Genomic DNA, 11295 nt, shown 5'->3' with positions numbered 1-11295 from the left:
AAAGCTGGTAGCTTACTGAGTCCAGACGCATTTTTCCAAACAAAAACATATGCCAGCTAGCAAGCCAAAAAGAGTTAACCTGCAAATTCGTGGCTCAAAAACACAAGATAAGCAATATAAAAAAAGAAAAACACTTAAACACAAATATGTACAGACCTCTACCACAGCACCATGGCAACCACCCAACTATAACTATCCATCACCACCTGCCATTTATCCCCAACTCATCCAGTAATAAGATAAACGTTTTCTTAAATCTTCAGAAAATTGAAATGTGTCTTTGGCACTTTGACTTACAGGTGAAATTTGTACAGCAACTACCAGCATACATTAACCGTCCGTTTATTTGGAGGATTTTTACTGCGTTTTGTATTCAGAGTACGACCCTGCCTCACACAGGAAGCGGCGCAGGTCCTAATCCAGGCACTTGTCATCTCCCGTCTGGATTACTGCAACTCGCTGTTGGCTGGGCTCCCTGCCTGTGCCATTAAACCCCTACAACTCATCCAGAACGCCGCAGCCCGTCTGGTGTTCAACCTTCCCAAGTTCTCTCACGTCACCCCGCTCCTCCGCTCTCTCCACTGGCTTCCAGTTGAAGCTCGCATCCGCTACAAGACCATGGTGCTTGCCTACGGAGCCGTGAGGTGAACGGCACCTCCGTACCTTCAGGCTCTGATCAGTCCCTACACCCAAACGAGGGCACTGCGTTCATCCACCTCTGGCCTGCTCGCCTCCCTACCTCTGAGGAAGCACAGTTCCCGCTCAGCCCAGTCAAAACTGTTCGCTGCTCTGGCACCCCTATGGTGGAACAAGCTCCCTCACGACGCCAGGACAGCGGAGTCAATCACCACCTTCCGGAGACACCTGAAACCCCACCTCTTTAAGGAATACCTAGGATAGGATAAAGTAATCCTTCTAACCCCCCCCTAAAAGATTTAGATGCACTATTGTAAAGTGGTTGTTCCACTGGATATCATAAGGTGAATGCACCAATTTGTACGTCGCTCTGGATAAGAGCGTCTGCTAAATGACTTAAATGTAAATGTAAAATCAAATCATATACAAAATCTACACAAAACAGATTGATCTGATTTATCTAGTGTCAAACTGTATCCCAACCTCTATGGGTGTTTGCAGCAGCTGGGTCATGGACTGCACCATCTTGATGAGGGCCATCTCGTTGTAGCAGCGACTGTTCTCATAGCCCTCCTGCAGGCCCCGGTCACTGTCGAAACCTGCCTCATTGTAGTAGGGCTCGTTGACCAGGATCAGGCCTGGGAGAGACACACACATAGCACACGCTTTAGATTCTTCTAGACACACAATCAAGCATTAAAAAAGGCCCAGCGCAGTCAAAAACGTGATTGTCCTGCATTTTATATACAGCGACTATACAAAATGTCCATAACAGACTGACCAGGTGAAAGCTACGATCGCTTAATGATGTCACTTGTTAAATCCACTTCAAAACAGTGTAGACGAAGGGGAGGAGACGGGTTAAAGAAGGAATTTGAAGCCTTGAGACATGGATTGTATATGTGTGCCATGTAGAGTGTGACTGGGCAAGACAAACGATTGAAGTGCCTTTGAACAGGGTATGGTAGTAGGTGCCAGGCCCACCGGTAAATTAGGTAATAGACCAATAAGACAATTCCAAACCTCTGCCAATAACAGCTAGTTTTCAGTTTTCCCCTCCCCACTCAGACCAATTCCAGACAGTCCTAGCAAAAATCTTGCTCAAGAAATTGCTCTTCGATAAGAAGCTATTTGTTTCCTTTTTGACCATTTTAATTTAAAACAAACACAGTAAGGTACTTAATTGTTAACCAGAAATGATTTGATATTGAGATAAAAACAGCTACATTGGATCAGTAACGTTACAAAGGACCCAAATACCTTAGAAATCAAAGACATTCACACATTAACCCTTCATTCTAGTGTACGTAAAGACTCAAACTTTGGTTAACCTCAAACACCTTTGACAACTCAAATGTATTTTGCCTTTTGTGGATTAACCTGAATAAACCTATTAGCATAGTTTGAGATGGCAACAAACCCTATAATTGTCTCCAAAATCCTGAGGTGAATATTACTGATAGGAAGGTGAGGCAGTTTAACCACAACGGTCTTGTCAGAGGGTGATGGTGTGTGACACTCACTGTAGCCGAAGCAGACATGAGCAAATGAACGGCATGAATAAAACATACACTTCTGCTGAAAGGTAGACAACGGGGGGGGGGGGGGGCCTAAAGTACCCAAACCTGACTGGTAATGAGAGATTCTGGATGAGGTGGGGGGGTGAATCAAGACTGTGCGCGTGACTGTAAGAGTAGGTCAGTTTAGACTCGCCTTGGATGGAGATAAGCACTTGCAGCAGGCTAGACTTGCTGGTCCACCTCTCTGTACCCTGAGGATGGATAAACAGGGAAGACAGTGTGAGGCACATTTTATACAAACAGATAATGTTCAAAATATTAAAAAGTCAAAGGGAAAGTAATGGGTGGTCCTAATAACAGTCCAAGGGAAAGTAATGGGTGGTCCTAATAACAGTCAAAGGGAAAGTAATGGGTGGTCCTAATAACAGTCAAAGGGAAAGTAATGGGTGGTCCTAATAACAGTCAAAGGGAAAGTAATGAGTGGTCTAATAACAGTCAAAGGGAAAGTAATGGGTGGTCCTAATAACAGTCAAAGGGAAAGTAATGGGTGGTCTAATAACAGTCAAAGGGAAAGTAATGGGTGGTCTAATAACAGTGAAAGGGAAAGTAATGGGTGGTCTAATAACAGTCAAAGGGAAAGTAATGGGTGGTCTAAGTATTTGACCTAAATAGTTTGTGTATGTATTGGTAGTGATATGTAGGCTGTGTGCCTTTTTTATTTTTTATTGTTGTAGTTCTATCCTTGATGTTCTGTATTATATTTAATGTTTTGTGTGGGACCCAGGAAGAGGAGCTGCTGCTTTTGCAATCGCACTTTATCACACTTTTTTCGGGAGGGATAAAGGTCTACTTTTACCTTGCCAATCCAGGTGCCCAGCAGGCTGACGCAGACCTTGCCATTGTCGTAGAGGTTGGGGTTGAGGCGCCCGCTGCACTGTGACAGGTAGCGGAAGAGGGGCGGCACCGACGGGTAAATATTTGGTAGCTGGATGTCGAAGAGGAACAGGCCGTCCTCGTAAGGGGTGCGCGTGGGCCCCTTGATCAGGGCCGAGAACAGGTCCTATGAAGAGAGAGGGACAGGGTGAAGAAAGAGGAGAGGAATTGGGAATCACAAATGTCAACGAGAGTAGCACATGTTCACTATCATCACTTAACTTCAAAAATAACAGCATGAAGAGTTTTTAAATCAAGGGTTTAATGAGTGCAGAGAAACTGGCAGCTCAAAACCGGAGTCATTTAAGCCACTGAAGAGTGGTCTGATGCAATTTAACACTTGACTGTAATCGACTACATTCGGATCACTTCCAAACGGCTCTCTTCTCAGGTGTCGGTGAGCGTACCATACGGTCCTCGAAGGTTTTGACCATGATGCCGTCGGGCAGTGAGGTGGCCAGCAGAGCCATCTCCTTCCTCACGGTGCTGAAAAACTTCTTGGCCTCGGCCGGCTGGAACTCCATCTTCTTAAAGGTGTGGGTGTCTGACAGAAGTCAGATAAATGTTTTGGTATTCTAACAAGGCATTTAGTGAGTATTTGAAAAGGCCATTTTAAGTAATGGACCAGTGCATTTAAAAATGTTCAAAGAGGGCATTTCTGGGGGTATTTAAGTCATGAAGTGTACTCTTCTCCCTGTACTACTAGTTTAGTGGATGTCTCAGTAACAAAGACAAACAATGACAAACTAAAAGCGCAGTATTGCGTCCTCACCTGGTGACCACTCCAGCACAGAGAACACCTCTCCCTTGGCACTGGTGAAGGTGACTCCGGGCTTGCCACCACTCTGTTGGCACAGAACAGGCGTATCGCTTGGCCACTCTGGCGCCGTGCCTGGCGTCTTCGCCGCCGCCTCCTCCTGGGGCCTTTCTTCGCCCCCTCTTTCCCCTCCCTCCATACTCCCACCTCCTCCTGCCCCGCCCTCCACCACCATCCGCTCCTCCTCCACGATGGCCACATTGTCTAGGGTCTTCCTCAGGTTCTCCTGGAGTTTCTTGATGTCATCCAGGAAGCGCTTCTCCTTGGTGGGCTTCTCGGGCGTGATGGCAGTGGCGGCGTTAGTCCCGTTGGCGGCGGGCGCGGCACCGGACGTGGGCGAGGTAGGCGAGCCGCCGGTCCACAGCTGCTCCACAGTCATGTTCTTCAGGCTCTCCAGGATCTTCAGGGCCTCCTTGAGTTCACGGAAGCCCCGCGGCGTGCCCTCTTTCCCGGGGAGCTTCTCTGCGGCATCACCCCCTCCTGCTCCAGGAGTGGCTCCCCCAGCACCGGTGCCTGGGCTGACTATAGCCCCAGCTCCCTCCAGGTCCTCTGAGGAGTTAGGTGGCTTGGTGGGGGTGGGGGTGGTGGCCCCTGCTTTGCCGCCCTCCTCTGGGGGGATGATGAAGGGGCTGGAGCCGGTGGGGGTGGGGGCCGGGGTGGCGGTGTCGTCGTTGGCGGGGTGCTGGTCATCCTCGTTGGCGGTCAGGCCGTTGTCAGTCTCCCAGCTGTCGCTCTCGTCCTCCCACTCCTCCGTGGACAGGCCACTGCTGCTCTCCTCCACAGAGTCATAGTCAGTCTCCTCGATCTCAGACTCCACGTTGTACAGGTGCTAGATTGAGGGGGAGGGTTAGAGAGAAAAACGAAAATCACTGCGTTTATACGCGCTCATTAATCATTGCTAAGTGCTTTTTGTGTCAATATCAAAATGTCATTATAGAATAATTCATTTTTAAAAGGGCAGCATGCAAATCACACAGCAGCATGCTTTCTGCAACAACTTCAGATTGAAAAGATAATTAGCATCAACATATAATTAGCATGAACAGAAACCGGAGCAAGGTACAGCAGTAGCACACTTCATTGACATAGTGAACACAAGCCAACAGAACCTTAACAGAAACCAACAGAGCCACCGATTAGTGACCACTACAACTACCGCATTTGAGGGACAGAAAGACTACAATTACCATGAGTACCTGTGGTAGGACGACGGTCATGGAGTTGTCGGCCCACACCACCTCCACCTTGCTGCTCACGTCCACTCTGAAGACCTGACCTACTGACGTCTGGGCAGGTAAGAAAAAAGATTTTTAAAAACGGTATGTGAAAATACTCTTTCTACACGATAGCACCATACTGGATGATATTTCCTTTCAGAGCACGCTTTTAGCAACTATGGTGGATCTGTAACCAGGCCAAACGTGGACCGGCAAAGAACACTCCAAGCACCACAGGGAAAAGTACTAACATGACAACAACCAAAATTAAAGACATTTTTTGAACTTACATCGTTCTCGCACTCCGTATTGCGCCCGTTCTCAGAGTTCCCTATCCTGATGACGATATCAGTGGTACGGAAGTGGAAGTCTGGGTGGTCGGCGATGTCGTACACACTAACATCCTCCTCTTCTCCTGTGACCTAAACAAACAAAACCACCATCCATTACTGACATCATGCAGCTCAAATGACACTAGAAGCCACCCTGTATAGTGCACTGTTTTTGAGCAGAGCAACAGGAACATGGGGCTATTGCTTTGGCCCAAAGTAGCGCACTATACGTGGAATAGGGTAATGTGGAATAGAGTCAGATTTGCCCAAATTCAACTTCTATAGAGCCATTAATGGAATAAATAAATAAAAAGGTTGTTGTTCCGCCGGCGACACTAGCCCGACCCACAATGCCCAGCAGACTGACCTCCACGTCGTCGCTGGAGGCGTTGAGTTTGATCCACTTCACAGCGCACGTCCTGCCTTTGTGGTCGCCCGACTGGATGATCCCGTACACGCCCGGGTCCGTAGGGGCTTGGGCTGTGTGACCACACACACACAGAAAGACAGAGCTGAAGTTACATTTTGTGCCTCAGGTCAGAGAGTATCACCAAGGACACCAAGTATGAAAACAAACCTGATGAACAGCTCCCTCGTTGCATAGCTACAATAGTCATTTACAACATTAGTAATTTCTAGTGTATTTCTGATCAATTTGATGTCATTTTAAAATGGACAAAAATGAGCTTTTCTTTCAAAAACAAGGACATTTCTAAGTGACAAACTTTTGAACAGTAGTGTAAATCTTTTGATAAACCGCTTATAAAAGCTGATAGTAGTAGTATTTCGACTGAAATGTCTAACATGCTAATTGCTAACCCGTTAGCTATCATTTTTACAACACCAATAAATCACAAAACATTGGAGGTAACGCTGTTGAATATGCCGATAATACGGGATTTTACGACACACAATACAGTACAATACAGTCGAAAGTATTCAGACCCCTTGACTTATTCAACTTTTTGTTAGGTTACAGCCTTATTCTAAAATTGATTAAATAGTTTTTTTTCCCCTTCTTGAATTCTCACACAATACCCCATAATGACAAAGGAAAACCAGGTTGAGAAATGTTAGCAATTTTTTTTACTGAAATATCACATTTGCATAAGTATTCAGACCCTTTAAAACAGTACTTTGTTGAAGCACCTTCGGCAGCGACTAAAGCATAGTATCTTTTTGGGTATGACGCAACAAGGACATTGAGACTTGTCCCGAAGCCACTCCTGCGTTGTCTTGGCTGTGTGCTTAGGGTCATTATCCTGTTGGAAGGTGAACCTTCACCCCAGTGTGAGGAACTGAGTGCTCTGGAGCAGGTTTTCATGCTCCTTTCATCTTTGCCTCGATCCTGACCAGTCTCTAAGTGCCTGTCGCTGAAAAACACCCTCACTACATGATGCTACCACCACACTTCACTGTAGGGATGGTGCCAGGTTCCCTCCAGATGTGACGCTTGGCATTCAGACCAACAAGTTCAATCTTTGTTTCATCAGACCAGAGAATCTTTTTTCTCATGGTCAGAGTCTTTAGGTGCCTTTTTGCAAACTCCAACAGAACGAAGCAAAGTACAAAGAGATCCCTGATGAAAACCTGCACCAGAGCGCTCAGGACCTCAGGCTGGGGGTGAAGGTTCACCTTCCAACAGGACAACACAGGAGTGGCTTCAGGACAAGCCTCAGTGTCCTTGAGTGGCCCAGCCAGAGCCTGAAAATAGCTGTGCAGCAACGCTCCCCATCCAACCTGACAGAGCTTGAGAGGATCTGCAGAGAAGAATGGGAGAAACTCCCCAAATACAGGTGTGCCAAGCTTGTAGCATCACGGCCAAGAAGAATGGAGGCTGTAATCGCTGCCAAACGTGCTTCAACAAAGAACTGAGTAAAGGGTCTGAATAATTATGGAAACGTGATATTTCAGTTTTAAATGTTTTATACATTTGCAAAAATGTCTAAAAACCTGTTTTTGCTTTGCCATTATGAGGTAGTGTGTGTGGATTGATAAGGGGGGAAAAAAATGTAATCAAGTTTAGAATAAGGCTGTAACGTAACAAAATGTGGAAAAAGTCTGATTAATTTCCGAATGCACTGTACAAGGCCTGAAGACGAGTGTGAAGTGCGCTAGCTACTTACGTCGTTTATCGACAACAAAGTCTCCGGGGCAGAACTCATGGTTGTCTAGGTGCTGGATGGGGATGAGGTCATTGGAGCGGATGAGGGTCTCCATACGGCCGTCCTTCCAGAGGACGTCGGCCGAGGTCTTGGTGGACACCACCTCTACCGCCACCCTGATGGTAAAAACAGGGAGATGGCAGATATTAGAACCTGCGACTTAGTAACGAATACTGGAAGTTGTGTCTTCACTGACAAGGCCTAACTATTTCAGCAAGAAGTTCTGGTTAAGAGTGGAAAATGCCTACAGGTTATAGAATGGAATGTTAAACTGACTCAGCCATATGCGCAGCATATGAGTGGAGCCTGATCTCCTCTGCCACGGTCTCCCTCCATCCATAATATAAACTCAGCAAAAGAAAAGTCCTCTCACTGTTTATTTTCAGCAAACTTAACGTGTATGTAAACTTCCGACTTAAAACTATATTTACACCTTCGCCAAATACTGACAATTCCTGACATTTAATCCTAGTAAAAATTCCCTGTCTTAGGTCAGTTAGGATCATCACTTTATTATAAGAATGTGAAATGTCAGAATAATAGTAGAGAGAATGATTTATTTCAGCAATTATTTCTTTCATCACATTCCCAGTAGGTTAGAAGTTTACATGCACTCAATTAGTATTTGGTAGCATTGCCTTTAAATTGTTTAACTTGGGTCAAACGTTTCCGGTAGCCTTCCACAAGCTTCCCACAATAAGTTGGGTGAATTTTGGCCCATTCCTCCTGACAGAGCTGGTGTAACTGAGTCAGGTTTGTAGGCCTCCATGCTCGCACACGCTTTAAGTTCTGCCCACAAACGTTCTGTGGGATTGAGGTCAGGGCTTTGTGATGGCCACTCCAATACCTTGACTTGGTTGTCCTTAAGCCATTTTGCCACAACTTTGCTTACAAGTATGCTTGGGGTCATTGTCCATTTGGAAGACTCATTTGCGATCAAGCTTTAACTTCCTGACTGATGTCCTGAGATGATGCTTCAATATATCCACATAACAGTATCTGGTGTGGCCACCTGCTGCATTAAGTACTGCACTGCATCTCCTCCTCATGGACTGCACCAGATTTGCCAGTTCTTGCTGTGAGATGTTACTCCACTCTTCCACCAAGGCATCTGCAAGTTCCCGGACATTCCTGGGGGGGGGGGGGGGGGGGGGGGGGGGATGGTCCTAGCCCTCACCCTCCGATCCAACAGGTCCCAGACGTGCTCAAAGATCCGGGCTCTTCGCTGGCTATGGCAGAACAGGACAGTCTTGCAGGAAATCACACACAGAACGAGCAGTATGGCTGGTGGCATTGTCATGCTGGAGGGTCATGTCAGGATGAGCCTGCAGGAAGGGTACCACAAGGGAGGATGTCTTCCCTGTAACGCACAGCGTTGAGATTGCCTGCAATAAAAAAAAAGCTCAGCCCGATGATGCTGTGACACACAAACCCAGACCATGACGGACCCTCCACCTCCAAATCGATCCCGCTCCAGAGTACAGGCCTCGGTGTAACGCGCATTCCTTCGACAATAAACACGAATCCGACCATCAACCCTGGTGAGACAAAACCGCGGCTCGTCAGTGAAGAGCACTTTTTGCTAGTCCTGTCTGGTCCAGCGACGGTGGGTTTGTGCCCACCTGCCTTACAACAGGCCTACAAGCCCTCAATCCAGCCTCTCTCAGCCCATTGTGGACAGTCTGAGCACTGATGGAGGGATTGTGCATTCCTGGTGTAACTCGGGAAGTTGTTGCCATCCTGTACCTGTCCCACAGACGTGATGTTTGGATGTACCGATCCTGTGCAGGTGTTGTTACATGTGGTCTGCCACTGCGAGGACGATCAGCTGTCCGTCCTGTCTCCCTGTCTTACGCGTCTCACAGTACGGACATTGCAATTTATTGCCCTGGCCACATCTGCAGTCCTCATGCCTCCTTGCAGCATGCCTAAGGCACATTCACGCAGATGAGCAGGGACCCTGGGCATCTTTCTTTTGGTGTTTTTCTAGAGTCAGTAGAAAGGCCTCTTTAGTGTCCTAAGTTTTCATAACTGTGACCTTAATTGCCTACCCTCTGTAAGCTGTTAGTGACTGTTCATTAATTGTGTATGGTTCATTGAACAAGCATGGGAAACAGTGTTTAAACCCTTTACAATGAAGATTTGTGAAGTTATTTGGATTTGTACGAATTATCTTTGAAAGACAGAGTCCTGAAAAGGGGACGTTTATTTTTTTTTTGCTGTGTTTACGTCTCATGTCGTGTCTTTTCTTAAAATCAATCTCTCCTCTACCTGAATTCAATCCCCCACTAGAATTCAGCCACTTTCCCCTTGCTCTGCCTCTTAACTTCAGTCACTACCTCGCCCTTGCCGTTTTATTCCCCCATCAATCTACCTCTCGCTCGCTCTCCCGCAACTCAATCTCAGCATTTTTCTCCCCCTTGCTCTTTTACCCTCTGTCTCCCTCTCCATCACCCTTTTCCCCTCTCTCGCTCCGTCTGTCTCTTTCAATCAGAGGACCTGGATGTTATCTGGGCACACCTAAGCACATGCTACATGATTTATCAGCTGCCAGCTATATTTAACCACCAGATCTGATCTACAAGGCAGTTTAAAAGGAGGGAAATCACAGCCTTGGGCAGCATCTGAAATGGCATCATATTGCCTATATAATGCACTACTTTTAACAAAGGCTCTGGTCAAAATTAGTACACTATATAGGGAAGGGGGTGCCATTTCAGATGTGCAGCCTTGGAAAACCTGAAGCTTTCGAATGGCGCCTGGTAGAAATTAAAGTACTTGAATTCTGAAAAGGTTACATTGACCCAAACTTCAACCTTTTTGGAAACGTCAAACTAATGGTGCAGAGTTGGGCCTAATTGTGGGTACCGGTGTGAATTTTTTGTCAAAGGACCACAAGGAGAGCAAGTGCGGCAGCGAGCGTATTCATTTTCACATCGCAACAATAATACTAGGTTTATGCTAGTATAACCTTTGGATTGTTATTTGTACTAGATTCAAATTGGTACTAGGAAAAATACTGGATTGGCACTAGATTGGTACTACTAGGCCTAGTACTGTATTGGCCATAGAGTGGTACTAGTACTGGCTTGGTGCTAGACTGATTCAAGATTTGAAGACAAGCGCAGGTCACAACGTCACTGGCAGCAGCCACACAGCCAAATAACAACCCGGGTCATTAGCAGACATCTGCTCCGGGAAAATCAGCCTGAAATTGATCCCCGTAGTTAGTAACAAGCCATCAGAAAGTTCCTAAGGAGGAGAGGACATTTTCTGGGAGACAAGATGTTGGATCGATGAACACTGGTCCGTTCTGCTGGGGAGTGAGTGTAAGTTGATCGGCTCTGTGTGTAAGCGTCCCAAATGGAAGTGGCACCCTATTCCCTATACAGTGCTCTATTTTTGACAAAAGTAGTGTACTACATAGGGAGTAGGGTGCCATTTCAGGTGCAGCCCCTGTCTCTGGCCTAAGAGAGAGGATAATTATGTGATTGTGTATCTGTACAAGGCTGGGAGGCATGAGGAGCTGGGAGAGGCACGATGTGCCCTTGAGCAAGGCACTTCACCCTCATTTTCTCCAGGGACGCCGTACTACTATGGCTGACCCTGTAAACAACACTTTTCACTGCACCTATCCGGTGAATGTGACCATAAAAAATAAGTGACACTGGGTTC

The 11295-nt window shown here is 46.6% G+C and overlaps 1 protein-coding gene across 2 annotated transcripts in view; it reads right to left on the bottom strand.

Moving 5' to 3' along the window:
- ube2o (ubiquitin-conjugating enzyme E2O) overlaps positions 1-11295 on the bottom strand; it is a 46672-nt gene that overhangs the window by 4928 nt on the left and 30449 nt on the right. The window contains exons 11-19 of one of the 2 annotated variants that reach the window (XM_014177082.3): positions 7582-7736; positions 5823-5935; positions 5414-5545; positions 5094-5192; positions 3862-4735; positions 3497-3633; positions 3013-3216; positions 2350-2407; positions 1120-1274 (exon numbers count right to left, since the gene is read on the bottom strand). In XM_014177082.3, the coding sequence (XP_014032557.2) occupies positions 1120-1274; positions 2350-2407; positions 3013-3216; positions 3497-3633; positions 3862-4735; positions 5094-5192; positions 5414-5545; positions 5823-5935; positions 7582-7736 (1927 nt within the window). The remainder of the gene's footprint in view (positions 1-1119; positions 1275-2349; positions 2408-3012; positions 3217-3496; positions 3634-3861; positions 4736-5093; positions 5193-5413; positions 5546-5822; positions 5936-7581; positions 7737-11295) is intronic. The other variant, XM_014177088.3, reaches the window with a different exon arrangement.

This window comes from Salmo salar, chromosome 02 (genome assembly GCF_965601325.2).
Source record: "Salmo salar chromosome 02, fSalSal1, whole genome shotgun sequence".
NCBI lineage: Eukaryota > Metazoa > Chordata > Actinopteri > Salmoniformes > Salmonidae > Salmo > Salmo salar.
The sequence above is the reverse complement of the archived record's forward strand: the minus strand, read 5'-3'. Positions and strand labels throughout refer to the sequence as shown.